Source organism: Dendropsophus ebraccatus, chromosome 7, assembly GCF_027789765.1.
Source record: "Dendropsophus ebraccatus isolate aDenEbr1 chromosome 7, aDenEbr1.pat, whole genome shotgun sequence".
Taxonomy (NCBI): domain Eukaryota; kingdom Metazoa; phylum Chordata; class Amphibia; order Anura; family Hylidae; genus Dendropsophus; species Dendropsophus ebraccatus.
Genome location: NC_091460.1, coordinates 62,467,676 through 62,495,352, shown reverse-complemented (window position 1 = coordinate 62,495,352; position 27,677 = coordinate 62,467,676). Strand labels below are relative to the sequence as shown.

General features: G+C 42.9%; 1 protein-coding gene across 2 annotated transcripts in view; it reads left to right on the top strand.

Moving 5' to 3' along the window:
- The window catches only part of NMU (neuromedin U), a 39,601-nt gene extending 21,627 nt beyond the window's left edge, over positions 1 to 17,974 (top strand). Inside the window, exons 2-10 of one of the 2 annotated variants that reach the window (XM_069976538.1) lie at positions 1,387 to 1,445; positions 4,888 to 4,932; positions 5,020 to 5,079; positions 7,135 to 7,164; positions 7,261 to 7,311; positions 11,736 to 11,810; positions 12,848 to 12,901; positions 13,934 to 13,972; positions 17,810 to 17,974. In XM_069976538.1, the coding sequence (XP_069832639.1) occupies positions 1,387 to 1,445; positions 4,888 to 4,932; positions 5,020 to 5,079; positions 7,135 to 7,164; positions 7,261 to 7,311; positions 11,736 to 11,810; positions 12,848 to 12,901; positions 13,934 to 13,969 (410 nt within the window). In that variant the 3' untranslated portion in view covers positions 13,970 to 13,972; positions 17,810 to 17,974. The remainder of the gene's footprint in view (positions 1 to 1,386; positions 1,446 to 4,887; positions 4,933 to 5,019; positions 5,080 to 7,134; positions 7,165 to 7,260; positions 7,312 to 11,735; positions 11,811 to 12,847; positions 12,902 to 13,933; positions 13,973 to 17,809) is intronic. The other variant, XM_069976539.1, reaches the window with a different exon arrangement.
- Positions 17,975 to 27,677: the final 9,703 nt, after the last annotated feature.

Genomic DNA, 27,677 nt, shown 5'->3' with positions numbered 1-27,677 from the left:
TATTCCATAAATGTAATCAATCAGTACAATCAGTACAGTAACCCACCGAACCGCTGCCCGCCCGCCGAACCGCCGCCGCTACCGAACGCCCACCACTCTGGACTAGACTCAACTACTACTCTCATGGTGATGGGAGAGTAGTAGCTGGGTTATATCGCCGCCGCTGATGCTGCTGCTGATGGGTGCAGGGGGAGCCGCTCATCACTGTGCAGCAGCTATCATTCCCCTGCGCTCCCCCCTCCTCCTCCTGCCAAACTTAACACTATGTGATGGCTGACTCCCCGCCCGGCGACGCTCTCCGATCACACATGCCGGCCGGGGACACCAGGAAGCACCGGGAGCCGGCATGTGTGATCGGAGAGCGGTGGCCGGGCGGGGAGTCAGCCATCACATAGTGTAAAGTTTGGCCGGAGGAGGAGGGGGGAGTGGAGGGGGATGATAGCTGCACAGTGATGAGCGGCTCCCCCTGCACCCATCAGCAGCAGCATCAGCGGTGGCGATATAACCCAGCTACTACTCTCCTATCACCATGAGAGTAGTAGTTGAGTCTAGTCCAGAGCGGTGGGCTTTCGGTAGCGGCGGCGGTTCGGCGGGCGGGCAGCGGTTTGACGGGTTACTGTACTGATTGTACTGATTGATTACATTTATGGAATACTTTGGGGAGCAAGGACACTTCCTTCCCAAAGTATTCCATAAATGTATTCAATCAAAAACACTTTATACTGTATTACATTTACATACACATCGATTGTAATTACAATGGAGTGTCCAGCAGGGGCGCACTATATATATAGAAGTCAATGGTACTCATTGACTTCTATATATAGTGCGCCCCTGCTGGCGATCCATTGTAATTCATGACATCATCTTTTTTTAGAGAATCTGAAGTCTCCCTGATCTACTAAATTAAGGGAAATAGCCCTATATGTGCATTTCCCATAATTAATGTACATTAGAAAGTTGTCTAACTTTCCGTAAGTAATAACATATTAAAAAATAGTTTTGGCCGGACTTCTCTTTTAAAGCAGGTCTAGAGAAACATATAATTTGTGGTACACATTATGGGGCATGTATTGATAGATATGGCACATATAATCTGGTGTATTTGCAACAACATTTTATCATAGAGAGATAAATGAGCTTTAGTGGTAACACATGTTTAGTCAACAATGAAAATTTGGATATCAGAATGCATATGCTAAAGTAGGGGTAGTTAACCTTTGGCCCTCCAGCTGTTGCAAAACTACAATGCCATCATGCCTGGACAGCCAAAGAGAACCATAACGGGAATTATAGTTTTGCAACAGCTGGAGGGCCAATATTTTTCTCATCCCTGTGCTACAGATACCAATTACATTTCTTTATGCCTTTTACTTTTTCTTATAGGTGCCCCATTTTCATCCCCTGTTCTTAGAGCTGAAGAAGAGCTGCAGTTGTGGAATGGGGTAAGGTCACATCTCGTTTTATTCTTAAATTCAAGATCCTATTGCTCTGCTGTTGGTTTCCAGGCCACCCGGTATCTGCAAACTTTCTCCTGCCGAGTGGACATGAAATGCCTGCCTGGCACGGACAGCATAGTTCTCTCTATGCAGTCTATGCGAGAATACATATTTGTTATGTTTCCCCGTAGGCACAACAGCATGATTAATGACCAGACAACCCCTCTAAATGGTATGTGTAACCTAGATAAGGCTAGGCTAGATTTCTGATTCTGATTCTAGTTTTGTGGGGAAAGTCATATTACCCAGTAAACTTCTGCTTCGCTTCTTTAACAGCATTTAGTGATATGCTTTACAACAACTACATGGATATAGGCACAATAGACAGGAGGGGACCATATTGACTTATATGGGAGAGTTATCTAGGCATACTCTATGACATGTGCAGACATCATTGCACAGGAATGGTCTTATCCTCTATTATCTATATACTGCTCTTAGCTTTTTCTAATTCTGTCTGTGGTTATAAGGAGGACACTGCTGGGTGTTCTTTACAAAACTTATCTTTTTATAATGCCTAGTGGTCAGACTAAAAACTGCTAATTTTTTTTCACATTCAGTATTTATTAAGATTTTAATACAGAACAAAGAAAAAAATAAGCATACAAATAAGCTCATGACATAGAGCAAGTAATAATCTAGGAAAACAGGGGTAAGGGATGGGGTGTAGGGTAGGCACTGGGGTCTAGGGGATTAAGGACCAGAAATTCAGGATTATATTTTAGTATAGAAAGTAAAATGGAAAATTATTAAAAAATCACCAATAATCTTAAAAATATATGTTTCACTAAAAATTTTGATGTGAGCAATAGGCTTTCTCTAACATTTTACCGTACAGTAATGTCTCTATCCATTTTAGTACATTACACATTCTAGTAAGGCCGGCACATAACATTTCTATAGGCCCTGAGTACTCTTATTCTCAGGAATGTGACTACTAAATCATAAGGCACCACTTCTTTAGATAAGTGATATAATCTAATATTTCTTTATTTGAAATAATTGAACCATGATTGCAGTGGCGGAACTACTGCCATAGCAACTGTAGCGGTTGGCCGTACGGGGCCTGCCGCATCAGGGGGCCCGGTGCCCGATCCTGAAATGGATTGGGCCCCCTGAGCAGACACTTGCAGTACCCGGCCGCCGAACGGGCCTCCCTGGTGCTGCAATGGCCCAGCTGCAATGTGCCCTGCATCCCTCGCCCCCGTTTGGTGTTCCCTGCATCCCTTGTCCAGCGGCCCCACCCACGTCAGCATCTCCTGAGGCCCCCGTCCAGGATACCTTGCGGCCCCTGCCCCAGTCCAGCATACCATGCGGTGTTTGCCCACCCTCCCTCCCCCGTCCAATGCCCACTGTGGCTCCCGCCCTGCGACCCCTACCCCCATCCAGTGTGTCCTTAGCAGCCCCAGCCCCCCCACATAGTGTGTCCCTGGCAGCCCCAGCCCCCAATATTGTGTCCCAAGAAGCCCCAGCCCCCCCTAGTGTGTCCCTAGCAGCACAAGCCCCTCCACATAGTGTGTCCCCAGCATCCCCCCCCCCCCCACGGTGTCCCAGGGACAACTCCCCCCAGTGTCCCAGGATCACCCCCACCCTCCCCCACGGTGTCCCAGGGACAACTCCCTGTCCACCCCCTTACCCCCCCCCCCCCCCCCCGCAGTGTACCAGAGCAACTCCCCTCCCAGCCTGTATCATCCCCAAACCTCAGACCATCTCCCAGCATGCTGTATGGTAATATGCAGGACTACATCTCCCAGCATGGTGTGTGGTAATATACATGACTACATCTCCCAGCATGGTGTGTGGGGTACAAAGTAGAACTATATCTCCCAACATGCTGTGTGGTAATATGCAGGACTACATCTCCCAGCAGGCTGTGTGGTAATATACAGGACTACATCTCCCAGCAGGCTGTGTGGTAATATACAGGACTACATCTTCCAGCAGGCTGTGTGGTAATATGCAGGACTCCATCCCCCAGCATGGTGTTTGGTAATATACAGGACTACATCTCCTAGCCTCCCAGCATGGTGTGTGGTGTAATATGCAGGACTACATTCCCCAGTATAGTCTATAGGGTAGGCTGTGCAACTACATCTCCCAGCATGGTGTGTGGGGTAATATGCAGGACTACATCACATAATAGGAGTTGTAGTTCTGCAACAGATAAGATGATGACAGCGTACACGAGGGGGAGACGGTGGCACAGTACACTACCAGCCATATGGGTACATGTGTAAATGTAGGGCCCACAACACGTTGCCGGAGGCAGCTGTGTACCTCCAGCCATAAAAGCCCACATACACATACCTATCTTGCTTGACGCTACGTTCCTTCGTTGTTAGAGCTAGGTGGGCCAGGTGAGGATGTTGGGCAGGGGAGGGGGCATTCAGTTTTTTGCTATGGGGCCCCATGAATCCTAGTTATGGCCCTGCATGATTGGTAAGTCCTATACTAATGTATTATGGGTAATAGGTAGCACCTAATTAGGGACGAGCGAACCGGCTGAGGTTCGGGTTCGTATGAACCTGAACTCTCGGCTTCTGATTCCCGCTGTCTGCCGGCTCCGTAGAGAGGGTGGATACAACCTTGAGGACCACCTGGAAACCGGGATACAGCCATAGCCATAGGCTGTATCCCAGTTTTCCAGGCGGTCCTCAGGCTGTATCCACCCGCTCCACGGAGCCGGCAGACAGCGGGAATCAGAAGCTGAGAGTTCAGGTTCATATGAACCCGAACCTCAGCCGGTTCGCTCATCCCTACTCCTAATACTGTAGGTACTTCTTACTGTAACCTGTTCTGTATGATGGAGCAGGAAAGTCGTTTCCATAGACCTTATTAGCTGGGAGGTCCCAAGTACTTTGCTAAAATAGAGCTGGAAGTAAGGGGCAGTAAACTGTTCCTGGAGGATGGAAGACACCCGAAACAGTACTCTGGAGAAGCATAAGGGAAAAAAGTAAGATAAATAGCAAGAGGCTTTGGGAAAGCAAGAAAGATGCAAGAAACAGTAATGCTAGTACAGAAATTAATGAACCCCAATCCCAAGAACAGGGGGGGGGGTCACAATGTGATGGTCCCGATGGTCCCAAAGCTAATAGGGTCTGTCAGGTGTTTGATGTCCATTGTGTGTGATGGATCTGGCACAGCTGAAAATGGAAATGCATTTGGGAACTGTTCTCTATTCAGGTGAATACCATCACTCACTCTGATACATGAACATGACATAAGTACACTCCATGTGAAATATCAACTCTGCTTTACTATACATAGTTAAAGGATTAGCTGTTAAATAATGCATGTGTGTATTTTCCTAACAGTGTTGTGTATGAACTGCTGACAGTAAGCAGGTTCCATGTTTCATTCTTGTTGTGTGATTTCCCTGTGTCTACAGATAGATGACGCATGTTCTGCAGTGTTGTCAGATTCCCAGCCTGCGGTGAGTTCTTATTAATTATTGTTGCCCTTCACTATAGCATAAACATAAAGCTGAGCATTGATGGGATTTCTTGTCTTTACTGTGCAGGTATCAAGTGCTCTAGAAGAACTTTGCTTTATGGTAATGGGAATTCTGCAAAAATCTCAGGTAAGCAAAATATTTCATACCGTTTAATTACTAATATGAACTAGTTAAAATGGCACAAAACACACATAGTTGGATGTATCACAGAATACAGGTAACATTTTTTCTTGATCCCCAAGTGCTGCTGCCAACCACAGTTTCCTCTGAGCTATGTCCTCTGGAAGCGATAGAGTTAAAAAATTCTACAACATCCAGACAAGAAGATCTATTATTGGGCTCAATGACCTCAGTAGAATGACCTCAGCTCCAAACAGACCCTTCCACACAGGTGTGAACCTAGTGTCAATAAAGGCTTCTCACAATTTTCAAGTACAGCACAGCAGCAATATATCAATATATATATTATATACATACGTACATACAGGGGGCAGGTAGGAGTAGGGGAGGAAGGAGGCATGCATGCTGCAGCTCAGTATTGTCTCTATGACACTGGAGTTAAGATGTAAAACATAATTTTATAACTTTGCAAACAGCCATCAGTTAAGAGACAGGTATAATTTGTTTTATCTCCCTATTAGCCATCTGCCTATATCTGCACCTTTCAGCAGCATATAGAGCTAACAAGTTTCCTTTAACTGAATAGCGAGGCATCCAGTACTTTGTTTCACTGCCACTGTTCAGGATTAGGGAATCTGGCCTTTAATAGTAATCCTTCTTCCTGTACATACTTTCCATGGTTAATGAAGCCCTTCATTTATTTATTTTTTCTTGTGTCTTTTTCATTAACGACCCAGGCTGATTCTTTATGGCTCAGAATTATTTTTCTGTTCTGACATTATTTCAGTCCCACTTAATGTGCATGTGACTACACCTCTGACTACCCTTAAAGGAAATCTTTCATCACCCAAACCCTACCACTGGTGCTCAGGGGCAGATTAACTTTACCATAGGCCCCGGGCTGTTCACCAAGCCTGGCCCCCCCACCCCACTGTAACTATGGCGGCAATAGCCTGGCGTTTATAGTACAGTATCGATAATGTCATGATGTCCTGATCTGTGTAAAATTGCCATAAAAAAAAAAGTGATTTTTTGCGATCATGGGGGAAGTGTAGCCAGGAGACAGTACACCACTGAAAGTATGAGTCTTTTTGGGCGGTCATGGGCCCCCCAGGAGCTCAAGGCCCCGGGCTGCCGCCCGAAACGCCCCTATTATAATCCGCTACTGCTTGTGCTAACAGTGTGCTGTAGCTGGAAGTCACCTTGTGAGCATGGTACCTTGGTACAATCTGGGGTCTCCAACTGTGATGAAGAGTCAAAGAGGAGTTGCAGCTCAGTATTAGTGCTGCACTCTGGCACACCTCAGCCCTCTTTCCTCCTCCCTCTTCTTCACGATTAAACAGTGCTGCCCGGCTTCCTGCTCACTCAGCTTTTAGTCAGTATCTGCCATCAGATATAGTTGAATCTCCTGGCCTGTGTTGGATCTGTGGTCAAGGGGTAAACCACCTGTCTAGATACTACCAGCAGGTCTTTTTTTTTTTTTTGTTCCAATCCCCCGATGGAAAATATATATAATTTATTTTCATTATTGTATTATTTTTAAAAAGTGCAAGGAATTCCCAATTAAGTGCAAATTAGTTTAGTTTTCTCAATACAATGATGAGAAAAATAATAAAAATAAAACTATTTATTTTGTTATTTTTCGCATCACTGTAATAAAAAAACAACAAATTTTAAAACTAATTTGGACCTGATTGGAAATTTTTTGCACGTTTAAAAATGAAATAATAATGAGAAAAAAATAAAGACATAAATTTCTATTCCATCAAAGGATTCGAACCAAAGAAAAAAACTGCTGGTGGTCTCTAGACAGGTGATTTACCTCCAGACCACAGATCCAACACATTTGGGCTCAGAGATTCAACTATATCTGAGTGTTTCTTTCAGACATAAACTGCCTACAGAGGACTCGGGTAGGGCCTGGGTGCTGACAGATTGCCTTAATTAAGTTTATTTTACACAGCTGTATAAGAATATGTATTATCAGTCAGTTTACCTTTTAAGTTTTATTGTCATTTTTTTGGGGAATTAAAAAAATATATATTTTTTTTTCTTTAACAGGGTTTAGAGGAAAAAGATGATTCTAAAAGGGTGAGTTTTGCTAAACTAGACTAATATTGTGAAGATGTCCTTACCCAATGAACTCTTTGTGAAGTAAAATAGCATCTTAATTTCTTTTCTGCGCAGTTCTTATTTCATTATTCTAAGAGTCATGACTCAGGAAACTCAGACATCACGGTAAGTTTTGGGAGACAAATTATAGCTCACATCAGATTCACATCTTATACTGTGATAATTATTAGAAGTCCTGTAGATATCTGGGAAAAGGTGTAACACAGGACCATGCTGGTAATGTTACTACGCTGCTGGATCATTAATGGAAGGAAGACATTATATCTGACCTTGGACCACACCGCATGAGATAAAGAAGAGACTCATCAATCAATAACAGTGGTACAGGATGCTGCAGATCGGAAAATAGATGGTCATTTCCATAGTAAAAAATAATAAGGAAGACCACTGGTCCAGACGTAGCAGATTCATGGTGCAGATGATGTAGAAAATTTACATGCTTGGCCCTTGTGCAGCTTCAATTGCACTCTGTGTTTCTCTTTAGTTCTTCCTGCGACCCCCTCCCAACACATCTCACAGCAGCTGCATTTGGCATACACAATAAGTGCACCACCTATGGGTCGCTCTGGCATTGCATGTATATACAGTGGTGCTTTGGATTACGAGCATAATTCATTCCGGGACTGTCCTTGTAATCCAAATCGACTCTTAAACCAAAGCAAATTTTCCCATAAGAAATCATTGAAATGCAGACTTTCTATAGCCCAAAAATAATGATTTTATATTCTGAATAACATATAAAACAAATGAAACAAACATAAACAGCTGAATATGTGATATTATAAGTTACTGTACAGCATAGCAATCAGCATGTGGAGTATAATGTACAGTAAGTGCATAAACCTAAAAAAAAAAACAGCAGCAGTTTGTACTGTAGATAGAGGATGGAACTGCAGATCCCCATAATGCAGTAGCATAGTGCAACAGGCTGTAATAGAGAAGCAGGGCTGCTGTCAGAGGTCTGTGTGGTCACATGACAGCAATGGGGAAGGGGTGTGTGGTCAACCTGGATCAATCAGAACTGACAGAGACTGCAGGACATATGTGGGTACATGCATGCAGCGCTCTCTGTCCGGGGAGAGAGGGGTTACAGCTATGGAGAGATTACCTTCACATACCTGTCCCCTGATGTAAGCCCCAGCCTGAAGTGGATCTGCTATGATTTGGAAGGTGAGGGAGACTTCCTGGGTCAGAGTACAGTGCTGTAGAGCCCGCTATGCAGGCTATGTCACTTCCCCACTCCCGCTCATACCCAGTACAGGGAGCTCTTAAACCAAAGCAATGCTCTCAAACCAAGTCACAATTTTGAAAAACTGTAAGCTCTTCAACCAAAATGTTCTTAAACCAAGTTACTCTTAAACCAAGGTACCACTGTATTCTGCACTCTTTCCAGGTTATCCAGACTCAGAAAAACATGGCAACTTTTTTTCCAGAAACATCACCACTCTTGTGCTCAGTTTGGGTGCTGTTTTGCAGCTCAGTCCCATTGACATGAAAAGAGCTAATAACATACATAACCTGGGGACAGGGGAAGTGTCGGTTTTGAAACAAAGTAGCTGTCTTTTTTTATTCCTGGATAACCGCTTTCAAATCATTTAATTTATCCAAACTTTTCCTATCTCCTTTGTAACAGTGTTCTGGCACAACACTAAGCACCACAAGGCTCTCCACCATGCAGAGGACCCTTGAAGAGCTCAATGCCTGGTGTTTCCTCCTTCAGGGTGGAAGCCAGGAAACTCTATTTCCTTGTGCCCAGTGATACAGTCAGGGTCTAAACGAGGCACGACACAAGATGGATCATAGTAGGTCAGCAATAAAAGGAGAGTAACATTAGTGATTGGTGATTAGTTATAAGATAATAGATCAAGTATTCTTCACTACTAATAGTTGTGCTGGAAGGAAGCTGGGAGAGCTCATAAGAAATAGAAGACTTGAAATTCAATCCTGATAACAAAAGTTGTTTTGCTTATTACCCAGTTGTATTCTGTTACTTTATATTTTGTGCAACAAGATGCTAGTTTCTTCTGTCTGTCTAGAACTACACTGCTTACAGATATCTTATGTCATCCCTGTTAGTATTTGTTTTCCAAGCTACCTGCTGGGTGCTAAGAATGCTAAATATTAATGCTGCTTAGATTTAGGACAATGTGAGTGTGTAGTAGCTTGAATCATATGGTGCAGCCCTGAGCACACCGGGGGAAAATAAATAATGATATAAAGAGTAACTATATGATCATTGGTACACATCAGATTTGTTGACCTGAAGTTCTGTAGTTAGTACAATATAATACAATACAATATGATAAATACAGTGCATTCTATCATTATTATGGATTAGTCTGTGTATTTAGTTTGTTTAACCAGATAATTTTGAGCACATACCTAACACTTTCCCCCATTTTTACATTTTTTATGACTAGCATTGCCACTCCTTAAAGCGAATGTACCAATAGACCGACGCCGGCACGGGGATGCTGAGGTCTTTTTTTTTTTAGCTGCAGCCTGTTTCATGCGCACAGTGCTGAGCTATAACCGAACACCGGCTGGGCATGGAGGCGGTCCCATCAGCCCCCAGTGTGCCCCCCAGGGGGTTTTGTCCCACTGGGGGCCAGTGGGCCTGCCTCCAGTGCTTCATTACCGGACGGTGCTCAGGAATACACCATCGCTGTGCGCAGGAACCAGGCGGCAGCTCAAAAAAGGACCTCAGCATCCCCATGCCGGTACATTTGCTTTAAAATTAACTCTGTAATATAATTTACACAAATGTACTGTATATGGATATATGGAGGTTATTATTTATGATAGATACAGTATGTGAGATAAATTAATTATCATTGGGGTGGACAGTTTTCAGTAATACCACTGACAATCACTGGTGCAGTTCCTTGGGTCCACCAGAGAATATGAGCCTCAAGTTTCAACCTCTACCTCTAAAGAGCATGTGCACATCCACATTTAATTGTGTTGTACTTCGTTATCATTGCACACACAGGATAAGGTTTAATAGATTATGTGTAAATCCGCTTAAAAGAAATAGACCCTGGTGGCCAGTGGTTGCCTCCAAAGTCCGAACCAAATGGGGTTGTTGCTGGACATGTTGGTTTCAATGACAGATCTTAGGCCCTCTGGAGTGGTCTTAGATACTTCAATGGCTATTCCAGGCTTGTCAGAAATTTCCAGGACAGGTCCTGAGATCAGTCAGTCTTCTCCCAGCCTTATCTACAGTAGCTTATAGGAAACTATAGACTGCATTAAAGTGCACTTATGTACATTGAAATCTCTCTACAAGATCCCCAATTTGAAAAGACCAGCCACATCCAGACAGGTTTTTCAGTCCTCCATGTGTCATGCATGGTAGCCATTTTCTTTGAGAAGACCAATTTTGGGTGGTCTACTCAAAGAACTTTATTTGTAAATTAAGATGTAAATAAATAGCTTTCCTTTTCTAAAGATGCAACAAAGTGCAAACGGAGCCATCAGTTTCAAGAGTCTTCTTCAAGGGTTGTCACTCGAGCTTTGCTGAGTAATACTTTTAGACTGGGAGAACGATCAGCCGATGATCGTGTCATTGGCTGATCGTTCATTTAGGTTCAGACCTAAAATCTTCATTCGCCACCAGCAAATCGCTCCAGTTGAATAGCAGAACCATACATTACCTGTCCGGGCTGCAGGTCTTCTTCTCCCGGTCCCCCGCGGCAGCATCAGCTTCGGAGCGGGGCTGTCTGAACTTACAGACCGCTCAGCCAATCACTGGCCGGAAACGCAGCGGCCAGTGATTGGCTGAGCGGTCTGTCAGTTCAGACAGCTCCGCTCCGAAGCCGATGCTGCCGCGTGGGACCGGGAAAAGAAGACCTACAGCCCAGACAGGTAATGTATGACACAAGGGCTGCAAGGACATCGATAACTATGTCCTTGCAGCCCTTGTTTCACGATCATCGGGCCCGTGGAATAGGCCCAGTAAATGAGCGCCAATCTAGCAGATCGGCGCTCGTTTACATCGTTGCTCGGCCTGTGGAATAGGGCCCTTACTGTATTTAAGATGTCCAACCTGGTGAGATGTAGTACAAGTCAGTTTCTTGTATTTTTTTCCCCTGAACGAATATTACACTTGTACTTCAGGCTAAAAAATCCCTTAAAAAAAAATTCTTGTTGCAACTGACAGGCAGGGGAGTACAAGGGGTACTAGTTGCACCCAGACACTTGCAACCTGCAAGAGCCCAAAAGCCCTTATGTCACATTAGAAATACTACAAATAATAGAACTGAGACCTTTTCTAGATTTTGCTTCAGGGACCCAGGAGCTTCAATTTTAGTGCAGGAACATGACTGGTTATTGACTGCTTTTGGCAAATCATTATTTTGTTTGCAAAGGCCAGAAAAGTAGATAGCACATGCCTATTGTCTGGTCTCTGGGTTGTCTGGTGTTCAGTGTGTTTGTTCAGCATGGTCTGTCCATATAATGGTGATAAAGACATCCTGTGTATCCAGGAGTCCATTGTTGCTCATTTGTCTGTCTTCGTGTCCTCTCAGTCGTCTGTCCTGCATCCTTTGCTGCAACTCGTTCCTCAGCTTCATGAAAGGAGGATGAAGAGATTCAAACCTGACGTATGTAACATTATTTTTTTTGTTTTGTTTTCTCTAGTCTAGTATTTTCATACTACAAAGACATTTACAGTGCCATATTAGAAAGTCACAGACTAAAGGTGGCCTGCCCGTTTCAGCAAGAACGGCCAACCATAATGTGTATAGGGATGTCACAACTTTCATCAGTGGCAGATTCCATGAGGACAGAAGGATTGGGCAGTTGGATATCAACATGCTCAGTCAGTTATTCTCACAAACAATAACCCACTGTTGAAAGGCGTTTAAGGGTGACTTATACCCCTTTCTCTATTAAAAACACATGCATGCTTGGTTTGCTCCAACAACCAATTTTCAGCATGAGACCTTAGCCTGGATTCACACATCATGGCTACAGTGTGCTATGACTTATCTGCTGCCTGTATGGTACGTAAATGGAACTGGGACCAAAAAGGATGTGAGATGAGGTTAACTCTTATCCCAGTTATGAAAAAAGTGAGTAGCGAGGAGGGCATACTGCAATGTGACTGTGACAGGTGAACCTAAGCTTGGTGTCCTATATACTGACAATGATGTGTAGATCCATGGATAAAAGACCTTTTACTTCACAAAAAGTTCTTTGGGTATTGTCTTTTCACTATTGTTAACCATAGAAAGCATTCTAATGTCTGCATTCATAGAGACACCGATCTGGAAGCATGGATTTTCCATCAATTCCTTTTACTTGAGCCCCACACTATTAGGGTAACATGAACTTTGGGGTAACATGAGTTATATTGTGTGTATTATAGTTGACTTTATTTCATTGCCATATTCCTGGTTTGTGTTGCCCATGTGTGTTTCCATACATCTACATGACACTTGTGTGTACTGTCTGATAACTCTGGCCTTGTTGCTATACATTGGAGAGGAGGATATTGTGTTGTACTGTGTTCCTGCCCATAACTAAAACTATAAATATAAAATAAACAAATAAAAGTACTACGTATATGTAGTTAAGTAAAAATAAAGTGAACCCAAATATGTGCATTTCCTTTATTTAATTTTCTTTTTAATTCCAGGAGGAGGTCCAGGGACCAGGAGGAGTTTTAAGCAGGGGGTACTTTTTGTTCAGGGTATGTTATTTATGGTAAAATATATAACACAAATAAAACAGACAAATGTTTGGGTATGATGATATCAAAATAAAAGTCTATCATGTATTGTATTCTTTTGCAGCCTCAGCCCCTTAGTCATCTCCTACTAGCTCCGCCACGTATCCCACTCTGTAGGTGTGGGTTAGAGGTGAGCGCAACTTAAGCATAAGCAAGTCCAGTAATTCAGCATTTGAATACAGGTGGTCGAAGGACTGTATCTAACTTCTTCAGCCACTGGTATTCAAATGCTGAACAATCGGACTCCAGCATGCTTGGGTTGCGTTCATCTCTAGTGTAGGTGTTTTGTCCAGTCCCACTAATATATATATATATTTACAAAAAGCTTTAGTCTGGGCTAAGTTACTAAGAAAATTTCTCATTTCCCAAACCTTAACAGGGTACTCCGGACAGGAGGGCCTTATTTTGCTATGGCTGGGGAGGGGGTAGATGAAAGCAATGGCGTCCACTTACCTTCCTGCTTCCAGCACCCGGTCTTGCATCACACTCTCCGATCTGCGGTGCCCAACCTCTTCCTGGTCTGTGATGTGGCTTGAGACACAATGTTTACAGCCCCCTCAGCCATTCAGCGGCTGTAGTGGGATCCCGTCTCTGTTGCTGAAAGGCTAAGGAGGCTGGAGATGTCAAGTCTCAAGCCGTGTCATAGACCAGGAAGCAGCCGGGCACCGCAGAGCAGTGCGATGCAAGACCGTGCGCTGAAAGCCCCCCCGTCCAGAGTACCCCTTTAATGTACCTCTGCACATCGTTGAGTTGGTGTTGAGCTCCAGGCAAGTGTGCTATATTCAGGGGCAGGTCCCCTACAGTATATCACATAGAGAACACCTTTTAGAGTACCACAGCTGTTTCCTACATCACATGATATGGCTGATGGCATCAAGGTCTAAAAATAAAATTGCTCATTAAGAAAAGATAGATCATGTATGTTATCTGCTTAATTATCAGGTTTTTACATTACCTATAAGACTTATTATCCAATTTGTATTTCCTTTCCAGCCACGTAATGGAAGGAGATCAGCAGGTTTCCGCTAAGAGGTATTTAGATCTATATATATGAATGATATTGCATGACTAAATTAATATAAAACTTTTTAGTATAGAAAATCATCAGCTTCATAAAGGAAGGAAATCACATATGTATACTTGGTTATTACGTGACTGATATACACATAATATATAGAATACATTACAGACCATAGTAGAAAATTGCTCAATAGCCTAGGACTGACTAAGACTGTGGGCCTATTCACCATACTCAACCTAGAAATGTGCAGGTATTATGGTGTTAATATTAGTAGCAAGAGAAACCCATAAGAAAGCAAGGTGGATAAAGGATTCAAAGCTTTGGCTGACCAGGCATGATGAGAATTGGAGTTTTTTAACAGCTGGAGGGACAAAGGTTTCCCATTCCTGCTTTAGTGCATTTAATTAATAATAAAGGGATTGTCAGGCAACTTAAATGTTTTTAAATAGCCACACACTGGATTAACAAAAAATACTGACTATGCACCTAAGTGGTCCCCTTCTGCTGCATTCACATGCTGACCCATTCTCCATTGATGTTCCCTTTGCTGCAGGTACAGGCCTATATATATACACAAATAATAAGCTGTATTATTAAAATGCCTGTGTTTTCATGAGCTTAAGGCTAAGGCTACACTGAGACACGTCACACAACAGCAAATCTCATCTAAGTCACGCAACCAAAACATTTGTGAAACTTGCCGGCAGTTTTCTGATGTACAACTTTAGCTGCTGCCTTAAGGCCCTATTACAGAGGTTATTCCAAGATTAAATTTATCTTCTATCCATAGTCGGGGGTGGGTCACCGCTGGGATTCCCACAGAGAATGTAGATGCCTTGTTTCTTGAGTGTACCCACCTATAATTAGAAGTCCTATGGAGAATGAAGAGAGCGGTGGCTGAACATGAGAAAGTTTCCTAATATCTTTATTTATAAAGCACCATAACTTTTAATATTTTTTTTTAAGACACAATATAATGCAGTATACAATATAAGAAATGTAAAAGGGTAGAGAATGGGTAAAGAGTAGAGATGAGCGAACCTCGAGCATGCTCCAGTCGATACGAACCCGAACTTTCTGCATTTGATTAGCGGTGGCTGCTGAACTTGGATAAAGCCCTAAGGCTATGTGGAAACTAGTAAAGAGTGCATAATGAAAATGAGGGTCCCAATGCAAGATGCAGCTTGAGGCTATGTTCACACTGCGTATGAATCCGTCCGTAGATCGTACGCCGCCGTACATGTGCGGCTGAAACTGCGGGCGTGGGAAAAATAGACATGCGGCCGGATGCGTACGAACTGCGAACATACGCCCGTAGTACAGTTATGCTTCCCTAGCTTGTTTCAAAGCGATCTGAGGCAGGTCATTTACTTGGAAATCTTCGCCCAGCCCCGTAAACCACACAGAACCTTTTGGATCGAAAAATCAAGTTCAATTTGGCTGAAATAAGTACTTCGTACGGGACCACATGGAAATCCACGTCTGTGAGTTTCAACATTTCCGTCCTCAAACAATGGTCTTGTTCGTTTTTCACGGCGCCGTATACGATCAGGCCGTAAACTTATACGTAGTGTGCACTGTGCGGGCGTATATCGTATACTTTCAAGCGAACGCATCAACCTCAAAACTACGTGCGTATATTCGCGGTTCGCACTACGGACGGATTCATACGCAGTGTGAACATAGCCTTAAGGTAGTAGGACACGTAAGACTGTAAGCCTTTTGTGTGAGTTTACGAACAGCAGATATACAGTAATGCATACATTTCTGCAACTGAAAATTGGTTCCATTTATATCAATGGGGAGATTTCAGATAACTAGAACAGGTACAGAAATTTCTGCAATGAATCTGCTGCGTGTGAATTCATCATTTTAACCAATCCAGGTCGATATATGGTAATTTAGACACTGTAGCAAACCATCAGAATTGCTGATACTGGAAGTACATGTCTTCATCTCTTAGCTGTGAGCAACACAACGTTGGCCTTTAGAGCCTTATTACAGGGAGCAATTACCACATGAACAGACTGTTATTGCCCAATATAATAGGCCCTGTGATAAAAGTAAAGGGTCACATGAACAGTTCAGCCATTCTGCCTCTATGATGTTGGTGCCATTCAATAGGCTCCTTAATGGAGCCCATTAACTTAAATCAGCCCTATGATATTAACAAGAATGTTCTTATAGTGATCTTAAAAGTTCTTAAACCATAAAAATGATTTTTTTAGCTTTTTAGTAGTTTTTCTTTGTAGTTTTGTGGTAGCCACCCCATAATGGGAGCCACATTGGTCCTATCTCTCTCCAACCTCTAGGAGTTTTCTGACTAGATGATAGAGTTCCCAAGCACTGGTGAGAGGCAAAGCTATGAACACTTCTATTACAGGGAGCTTGGGGGAAGATCCCGCCCCTCTGACTTTTAACCCCTTAGCGTCCCATGACGTACCTGGTACGTCATGGTGCCGCAGGGGGTGTTCAGAGCGGGGTCCCGCTCTGAACGGCACCGATCCCGGCTGCAATCTGCAGCTAGGCAGTGCCTCTATTAGCTGGCGCGGGTCCCGTTGCCGCGCCGGCTAATTAAGCAGTTCAATGCAGCTGTCAAACCTGACAGCTGCATTGAAGTGCTTTGTAAACAACATCCCTGGTGTCTAGTGGCACGGATCTCTCCCCGTTCTTCTGGCCGGCCCGGGTCTCAGCGTCGCACTGACGCTGATCCTGACTCGGCAATAGATTGCAATCTATGACCGATTACAATGATCTTTGCTGTGTATATACACAGCATTGATCTCTATGAGAGATCATTGCTGTGGATATACAAGTCCCCCAGGGGGGCTTCTAGTTTATGTAAAAAAAAAAGTAAAAAAGTGTTTTTATTAATAAAAAATCCCCTCCCCTAATAAAAGTCCAAATCACCCCCCTTTTCCCATTTTATAAATATAAATTATTAAATAAACAAATAAATAAACATATTTGGTATCGCCGCACACGTAATCGCCCGAACTATTTATTAATCACATTACTGATCTTGCATGATAAAAGGCGTCAGCGCAAAAAAATTCCAAAGTGCAAAATTGCGCATTTTTGGTCGCATTAAATCCAGAAAAAATGTAATAAAAAGTGATCAAAAAGTCGTATATGCGCAATCAAGGTACCGATAGAAAGAACACATCATGGTGCAAAAAATGACACCTCACACAGCCCCATAGACCAAAGGATAAAAGCGCTATAAGCCTGGGAATGGAGCGATTTTAAGGAACATATATTTGTTAACAATGGTTTGAATTTTTTAAAAGCCATCAGATAATATAAAAGTTATACATGTTACATATCATAGTAATCGTAACGACTTGAGGAACATGCATAACAAGTCAGTTTTACCATAGGGCAAACGGCGTAAATGCAAAACTCCCCAAAATCAAAACAACTAAGTTTTTTTTTCAATTTGACAGCGCAAATGATTTTTTCCCGGTTTCGCAGCATATTTTATGGAAAAATAATGCCTGTCATTGCAAAGTACAATTGGTTTCGCAAAAAATAAGCGCTCAAATAAGTCTCTAGGTGAAAAAATGCAAGCGCTATGGACTTTTAAACATAAAATGGAAAAAGCAAAAGCGCGAAAACGTAAATTGGCTTTGACCTTAAGGGGTTAAGCAGCAGTATATGGCCAAGAACAAACAGATGTGTGCTCTAACTTTCTGGGTGGCTATATTAGGCTATGGCAGATCTATTGACAGATTCCTTCATGAGGAGCTTCATATAAGCAAAAGCCATGTTGCAGTAGATAATATTTTTACTGTTTTTTTTATTACAAAAGAGGAAAGTATTTTAACCCCACCATTATTCTCTTACAGATAGCTGATGAAGATCTACCTACAGAGACATGGACACCCCATATTGTAAACACCTGTAACAATCTTTCACAATAGAATGTAAAGGATATTATCATAAATTATTTTCGGCTAGTATTGCCAAATTTTCCTTAATTTCTTAACAATATTAAAAGCATACTCAAGCATTGTTTTTCAGTGTTCTACTGTGTATTCCTATGGTGTATAATGAGAATGACTAATGACAGCTGCAGTTAAAGAACTCTGCATGCAGAATACTGCCACTGAAAGTATTGCTCGATGTGTCTATTATGTCTTGTAAATAAATGCACTTCTCTACGGTTTTTAACACACAATGATTCTTTTATTTGTTTAAATTAATCTTCTGTTATGTGTCAGTATCAACCAGATGACTGCAGATCATGTATTTTATTTTTTCCTTATTGTAGTGAAGAATTAAGATAAATAAAGTAAAATTTTGTTTAAAAAAAAAAAAATAAGCAAGTTAACATGTATTTGATAATCTGGTTGTCCTCCCTGCATGAATTGATAACTTTTAGGGCTTATTCATACTGAGTTTGCAATATACATTGAAGGTACATTGTATTGCGGATTTCCTGGTGGACTTCTGATGGATGCATCCAGCATATACAATGGTATATGTATAGAGTAGCATTCAATACTCATAAGCAACTAAAGAAATGTATTATGTTCGGTATACTTTTTAAAATGAATGTCTCTGCATGGTATAGCACATCTAAATGTATATCAGCCCAACAAATGGCTTCTTTATTCATCCATTGGGCTTTAGGAATATATTTTTTACTGATGCAAATGCAGCTTTTCTTTTACATAAACCAAACCATACTGCAAATTCAATGTGATAAGACCAGTATGTGCCAAATAAAAAGTAACAAGCATGGAATCATTAAGCCATAGTCTGACATAATGTATACTGAGTTTCTAAAAGGAAACTTGATGGGTGGATTTCTCTCTATGGGAAGAACCATATTGCTTGAATATTTTCATAACCTGGCCTAGGTTGTTTGTAGCTGAGCACTCCAGCAGTGAATCAAAGTAAACAGAGTGAATAGAAGATAAGGTTGCAATCTGGTGCCACCGACTGTGGTGTCACTTGACGCAAGTCTACAAGATACATATGAAGACTGTATAAAAAGATGCCCTCATATAAACAGTAAACTTGATTTTAAAGGTAATTGAAATATCCAAAATTGCTGTATGTGTGTATGTGTAACTCTTCATATAGTACTAAGACCTAATACAAGTAGGAGACAAGTACAAGTGATTCCAACAAGGCTATAGGATGCATTTGTACTGATGTATCAGATCTACCCTCATCAAAAGAGAAGGTGAGGCTTGTGTCACTGAAGGTAATAAATGGGTAAAATATACTGTACCATAGTATATGCTACTCGTTTTACAAAAGATGTAACAGGTTTAGTCTAGTGCAGTGCTTCTCAAACTGTGAGGCGGGCCTCACCAGTGAGGCGCCCCCTAGTTGTTGGTGAGGCCCAGCTGGGGAGCCAGTTTTCACAAAAGTAAATATGATCTGCTTAGTCCTTTTGCTGTTTGCAAAAAACTCCATTTTAGCAACATTCTTAACTCATTTTGTACTTGTTTTATTGGTATATAGGGCTTAGGAGACGGGTGAAAGGTAGCCCTAGCATTATTTTCAGCTTTTTAATGGACTTTTACCACAGATGGTGAGGCCTTGGCTCTATTGGTCAGTCTGGTGAGGCCCAGGCATTGCCCTGGTCTGTTGGGTGAGGCTCCAGTAGAAAAAGTTTGAGAAGCACTGGTCTAGTGATCCATACAAAATTACAACATAAAACGGTTATTTTTGTTTACTTTAAAAAAGTTTCCCTCTTCGTAAAAAAAGTTATAGTGTACTTACAGTGTAGTGTACTTGCAGTCTTACAGCATTATTTTTTTTCTAGTATTAGAGATGAGCGAGTAGTGAAATATTCAAAAGCTCAAAATTCAAACAGACAGCGATGTTCGAATATCGAACCCGATTAAAGTCTATGGAAGAAAAATGCTTGTTTCTCGGAAACCTAAATTTGACCACTTGGAGGTCACCAAGTCTTCAATGACACCTCAGGAAATGATTCCAACACCCAGGGCTGCTTTAACCATAGGGTGAATGGTGCCTGTGCACAGGGCCCACTGATAAAGGGCCCCCTGAGCAGGCTGGCCGTTGCAATGTGCGACCAGTGCGGTCACACAGGGCGCCGACCGACAGCCTGTCAGGGGGGGCGCCATCGGAACGGGTAAGTAATTAATCAACTTACATATCCCGATGGCGCCCCCTGCAGGGCCCCCCGCCCACCGGTGCGCTCTGTAATGTAAATATGAGCTCTTGCAAGGAGCGCTCATAGGGCCGCAGGCAGTGCTTTGCCTGCGGTCACAAGAGGTCACGCTCTCCTTTGAGTGCCAGCGCAGTAACTGCAAGGAGAGCGAGGCCTCTTGTGCCCGCAGGCAAAGCACTGCCTGCAGTCATAAGAGTTGAGAGATGAGGAGAAGGTCGGACCAAAGTGAGTATAAGTGTTTGTTTTTTTGTGTTATATGCTATATGGGAGGGGGAGAACAGGGGATCTATATAATGTGGGGAGCACAGGGGGGGGTTTATACAAGTGGGGGAGTAAACAGGGGAGCTATATATAAGTGGGGGATCACAAAGGGGGCTATATTCTACTGGGGGAGCACACAGGGGGCTATATACCACTGGGGGAGCACACAGGGGGCTATATACTACTGGGGGCAGCACATGGGGTCTATATACTACTGGGGGTAGCACACATGAGTCTATATACTACTGGGGGCAGCACACAGGGGAGCTGTATACTACTGGGGTAGCGCACAGGGGGGCTATATACTACTGGGGGCAGCGCACAAGAGAGCAGCACATAGTGGTCTATAGTACTTGGGGCAGCACACAAGGGGTATATACTACTGGGGGACCACGCAGGGGTCTATAGTACTGGGGCAGCACACAGGGGTCTATACTACTGGGGGCAGCAAACAGCTGTCTATACTACTGGGGGAGCACACAGGGTGTCTATACTACTGGGGGCAGCACATAGGGGGTCTATATACTACATTGGTGCAGCACAAAGGGGCCTTTATCATATAGGGACCTTACTACTATATTGGGGCACAGAGCATACCTAATAAGTAGGGGCACAGAGGGGTGTAACTACTATATAGGGCACATGGGGGGTTAACTACTGTATAGGGGCACAGAGGAGGGTAACTACTGTATGTGTTGGAGCCTTAAATGTTTCTCAGATTCTAGAGAGAGGATTCACAGCCGGGGGGAGACTTAAAGATGTCCCACGCTGGATGGAATGAAAGAAAAGGTGAAAGACTCTCATAAGAGAAGACGCCCCCTGTGAGTAAATGGATGTAACTGCACTCTGTTATAGGGTCGGTAGAGATAGTGGTCATGGTGTGGAGGTATTATATAATGGTATCATTGGTGATATCTTTATAAGGTTATAAGGTAACTTAAGGTAACTACCATATGTATTGATGCTCCTTACACAGTGTGGGGGCACTTTCAGGGCATTATACTGTGTGTGGAGCTCCGATTCTAATAATGCTGGGTTAAGGGGGGGGGGGGGGCAAAAAGGGAGGGGGGGCCCACTCTTGAGGGCTGTGCACCAGGCCCACCAATGCATTAAAACGGCCCTGCCAACACCTTTGGAATGCAACTGGGACAGCAGGGGAAGCATGCCTGGGTGCATCTAACACGCCCAAATCGCAGTATTCAGCCACTATCACAGCCTCTCAACAATACACTCCAAACACAATTAACCTCTATGTAAAGTTGAAAATACACCAGGAAACCTTCTTTCTTCTACATTAGCATAGACAGAAAGCCAAATTGTAAGCAAAAGAAACATTTTCATGCAACTCTTTAAATCACATGACCTATGACACCCGCAGATGGCGTAGGCAAGGAGGAAATCAAACAGCACCCACCCCTAACTGTCATAGTGTGCGAGTGTGATGTGGTCAAACATGTCCTCTTTAACCCTTAGGGGACACAGCCAGTTTTCATTTTTGTGTTTTCGTTTTTCCCTCCTCGTGTATATAAGGCCATAGTGCCTGCATTTTTCCACCTAGAGTCCTTATTTTTTGCGCAACTAATTGTACTTTGCTACTGCAGATGTAATTTTTGCCTAAAATGTGCCGGGAAACCAGAAAAAAATTATATGTGTGGTGAAATTGAAAAAAAAAATGTTTTTTTTTTTATTTGGGGGGGTTTGTTTTTACTCCGTTCGCCCTGGGGTAAAACTGACTTGTTATATATGTTCCTTAAGTTGTTACAATTACAACGATATGTAACATGTATAACTTTTATTTGATTTGATGGCTTGTAAAAAATTAAAACCTTTTAAAGAAAATATATGTTCCTTAAAATCGCTCCATTCCCAGGCTTATAGCGCTTTTATCCTTTGGTCTATGGGGCTCTGTGAGGTGTCATTTTTTGCGCCATGATGTGATATTTCTATCGGTACCTTGATTGCGCATATACGACTTTTTGATCGCTTTTTATTACAATTATTCTGGATTTGATGCGACCAAAAATGCGCAATTTTGCACTTTGGGATTTTTTGCGCTGACGCCGTTTACCGTGTGAGATCAGGAATGTGATTAATTAATAGTTCGGGCGATTACGCACGCGGCGATAGCAAACATGTTTGTTTATTTAGTTATTTTTATTTATAAAATGGGGAAAGGGGGGTGATTCAGACTTTTATTAGGGGAGGGGATTTTGTGTTATTAAAAATACATTTTTCTTTTACTTTACACATATACTAGAAGCCCCCCTGGGGTTAGGGTTATTTCCCCTGGGGTTAGGGTTATTCCCCCTGGGGGACTTCTAGTATATGCACTCTGATCTCTCATAGAGATCCATGCAGTATAGTTATACTGCCTGAATCCATGAGATCGGTGTTCTATGGCTTCTGGCTGCTGTAGCCAAAAGCAATAGAATGCCGAGCCGGGATCAGCGCCATTACGGAGCAGACCCCGGGCCAGGATGGATGCGGGATCGCCCCCCCGCAATCGCGCCGCGGGGGGGGCGATCCCCCCACTAGACCACCAGGGATGGATATGAGCAAGTATTTAGAAGCAGCTGTCAACTATGACAGCTGCTTCTAAGTACTTAATTAGCGGGCGCGGTCCGATCACCGTGCCCGCTAATTAAGTACTTAGAAGCAGCTGTCAAAGTTGACAGCTGCTTCTAAATACTTGCTCATATCCATCCCTGGTGGTCTAGTAGCCGCGATCCCGGGCTACATGCGGCACCCGGGATCGCGGCAGTTCAGAGGGGGGTCACCGCGCGACCCCCCTCTGAACTCCCATAGCGGCACGAGGACGTTCAGTAACGTCCTGGTGCAGCTATGGGTTAAATGTTGAAAGTCATTGGCGATACGTAAGAGGTGTTTTTTTCTTTTTTTAATCTGGCGCGGAGCCCAATAAACTACTGCCACAGTTGTTATCACATCAGAACTAGGACAAGTCTGGCGTACACTCTATAAATCTGAAATGCTACGTATGCCAGTTGGAGATATGTGAGAGGTATTTTTTTGCAGAGCACAATAAACTTTCCTGCGACAATTCAACTGTAGGACAAATAAACAGACACAGGTCTATGCAGGAGAATTATAAGCTGTGTGCCTGCCTGTTGTCTGTCTAACTAGCTGATATGCTGGTAGTCTATACACTGTGAGGCTATGTTCACACTACGTAAAATAACGGCCGTTGTCCGCGCCGCAAAACTACGGCCATTGTTTTGAGGTTCCCTATAATGACTGCAATGCAATATAACTACGGCCGTTGAATGCACACTACGTATCAGATAACGTCCGTTGTTTATACGGTTCCGTGAAAAATAAACATGTCAATTATTTCCAGCCGGTAATGCTGCAACAACGGCCGTGGATTTCAATGCAGCCGTGAACTTAAAACTTATATCTGCCGAATTAAACTTTATTTTGATTTTAAAAAAATTCTGAGTGGTTTCTCGGGCTGGACGCAGTATTTAAAGTAAATGACCTGTTTCATCCCGCTTATAAACATGCTAGGAATCAAAATTAAACAACGGCCGTAGTTTCACGACTAGCCCGTACGATTGTAATTGTATGGCCGTAGTTTTGGTCGCAAAAGTCCGGCCGGTGAAAACAACAGCCGTTATTTTAAGTAGTGTGAACATAGCCTATATGCGGATGTATATGCTATGCTGTGCTGTGTAGTAGCCCTAACAAGGGCTTTTGGGGTCTTTCCTGCCTATAATCTGATAAGATGCTCACTGTCCCTACTGCAATCTCTCTGTCCCTCACTACTTGCAACACTAAGGGCCCTATTCCACCGGACGATTATCGTTCACATAATCGTTAACGATTAACGATCTCAAACGACTACTATTGCGAAAGACCTGAAGATGTTCACTCATTTCCATGGAACAATAATCGTTACTTATGATCGTATTTGCGATAGTTTTTTCTTCGCTATTTCTTCGCTATTGCATTCGTATCTACTGCAAACGACCGAACGACGTCTTATTCAATGCGAACGATTTGCAAACGTTTTGCGAACGAGCAACAATAAAAATAGGTCCAGGTCTTATAAAGCGATCAACGATTTCTCGTTCGGTCGTTAATCGTTAACTGCATTTCAACCAAACGATTATCGTTTAGATTCGAACGATTTAATGGTAATCTGAACGATAATCGTCCGGTGGAAAAGGGCCCTTAGACTGTAGGAGCTAATAGATTAATTGCAGCCAATTGTTCACAGTGAGCAGATGCCTGGCTGTCTGTGGGAATAAGCTGCAGATGTGGTGGTAGCCAGCCTATTCACAGTGAGATACTAGAGGGCCTTTCCTGCCTAGAATCAGCTAAATGCTCACTCTCCCTACTCCAGCCTCTCTCCCTGACTAGCTGCAAGATGGCATCTGACAATGGGTAAAAAAGTTCTCATCTGGAGGTCACATGAGTACGCCAGCCAATAAATGTGGACACTGTTCTCGCGATGTCAGCGTGCTTCTAGGGCCTGTCACCACACACACAAACACACACCCTCCCAGCATAGTTATTGGTCCAAAAAAATGCCAGGGAACGTGGGAGGGGAAACACATTTTTATTTCGAGTTTATCGAACAGTGCAGTATTCGTTTGAAAAGCTACTTGATCGAGTACTACTTGCTCTTCTCTATTATCATTACTTATATGTAAAGCATCCTTGATTCCAGAGTGCTATACAAGTGATGGGGGGGGGGGGGGGAGGGTTGGGCAAACAGAAACATTACAAAATCAGAACACATTACATGAATACGGTAAATGGCAAACTAGTACATAGGGACAGAGGACCATAACTGCAAGGGCGTACAATCTACAAGGTAAGGGGAGGGAGACAGAAGGTAAAGTGCGGCTAGTCAGAGTGCGATGCTGAATTATTATAGGTTATAGCCTAGTTTAAAGAGATGGGTTTTCTGGTTCCTTTTGAAGGTCATGATGGTGGATGAGAGCGAGATGTGTTGGGGTAGTGAATGACAAAGTATGGGGGAGGCTCGGGCAAAGTCTTGGAGACAGTTGTGTGAGGTATAAACAAGGGGGAGCACAAAAGGAGGTCACTGGAGGATGGAAGGTTGCGTGAGGGATGGTAGCAGGATATCAGGTTAGAGATATACAGAGGGGACAGGTTATGGATGGCCTTCTATGTCATGGTCAACTATTTAAAAAATATTTGTTTGGCAATGGGGAGCCAGTTAAGGGTTTGGCAGAGGGGAGAGGCAGAGCCAGGGGAAAGGTGGATTAGAGAGGAGGATGTTACAGTAGTCCAAGTGGGTGGTAATGAGAGCATGTACCAGCAGTTTAATTGAATCAGGGTGAGAAAAGAGAGAATTCAGAAAATGTTTTTAAAGTGAAAGTGACAGGAGGTGGTCAGGGTTTGAATGTGCAGTTTAAAAGACTAGGGTAGAGTCAAAGGTGACCCAAAGGCAGTGGATCTGTGGGACGGGGAACAGAGTGCAGCCATTGATAGTGATTAAAAGATTAAATGGCATGGTGGAGCGAAATGGGGGAAAGATGATTAGTTCTGTTTTGTCCATGTTGAGTTTTAGAAAGTGGGAGAAGAGGGAAGACATAGCCAATAGACACTCTGGAATCCTGGATAGCAAAGTAAGACATCCAAACCAGAGAGGTAGATCTGCATAGAGGTGATACTTGAAGCCGTGGGATTCTATGATGTGTCCCAGGCCAAAAGTATAGATGGAGAAGAGAAGAGGCCTGAGGACAGAGCTTTGGGGGACACCAACAGTGAGGGTACAAGGAGAGGAGGTGGTGTGGGAGTGGCAGACATTAAAAGTGTAGTTGGAGAAGTGAGAGGAGATTCAGGAGAGGGCCAAGCTAGTGACACCAAGGGATCCAAGAGTTTGTAGGAGGAGAGAATGGTCAACTATGTCAAAGGCAGAAGGAGTACAGAGTATTAAAGTCAGGCATTGGCAGTTAGAAAGTCATTGGCGCTCGCATCCCAATTCACCACTGCACACAATGGAGCGTGCGGCCGCTATTCAATTAATAGTGCCCGCACAAAACTGACATGCCATGTGTATACGCTCCTGCTGGGATTCCATTCATGCACATACAATGTATGTTTTGTATGAATCACAGCTGTTGTTGCAAATTGCAACAATGGCTGTGATTTATACAAAACATATGTTGTGTGAACATGGCCTAGTATTGTGAACATGCAGAAATATTCTAAGGGATATATATATATATATATATATATATATATATATATATATAATTTCTCTTCGTAATAATATTGTTATTAACACTTTAGGGACATTGTCTATTTTAGGCTTATGAGAATTGGTCACTAGTTTCATGCTGCACGGATTAGCCTGAGTAGCACATTTTTGTGGAGCTATTATTGAAAAATTAGGCATATGTAAAGCAAATTAGTTTGTACCACCAGTAGTATGCATTTATTCAGTTTTCCTAAGAGATGTTATTCACATAGCACCACCTAATAACAATCTGGAGAAATGAACCTAGAACCACTACTTGATAAGAATACCTGAAGGTGCGTTTACACATAACGATTATCATGCGAATTTGCGCGATAATGATCGAATTGGAACGATAATCGTACATGTAAACGTAGCGAACGATCAAACGATGAACGAGAAATCGTTCCTTTTGATCTTTCAACATGTTATCAAATCGTCGTTCACAAAAAATTAGCAGATCGTTCTGTGTGAACAGTCGTTCGCCGATTTAACCAATGTGCGAGATAGGCTTAAGGTGCGTTTACACGTAACGATTATCGTGCGAATTTGCGCGATAACGATCGAATTTGAATGATAATCGTACGTGTAAACGCAGCGAACGATCAAACGACGAACGAGAAATCGTTCATTTTGATCTTTCAACATGTTATCAAATAGTCGTTCGTCGTATCAAAAAATCGTTACTCCGACATCGTTAATCGTACGATCGGGCCAATTATTGTTTCATGTAAACGCACCATGAGGTGCACTTCTCTAATTACTGAGGGTGAGAAACACACAATTCCCACAAGTTCCGCCTGTGGGTTCTAACCATACTGTGCCATAAGAAGACAAGAAATAATTACATGAAAATCCGATGGATTCACTGGTTTTATTCTGTCGATGCCACTAGTCTAATAATAAAGTAAGAAGTGAACGGCTCGCAATTTTAGTCGCCCTGATGATTATGTAACTTGAGCATTACTTTTGTAGATTGCAGGAAAATTATAATCACCACTTAAGGGGGAACTCTAACCTTAAAAATTGATGGCTTATTACGAGGATGTTCCATCACTTTCTCAACAGT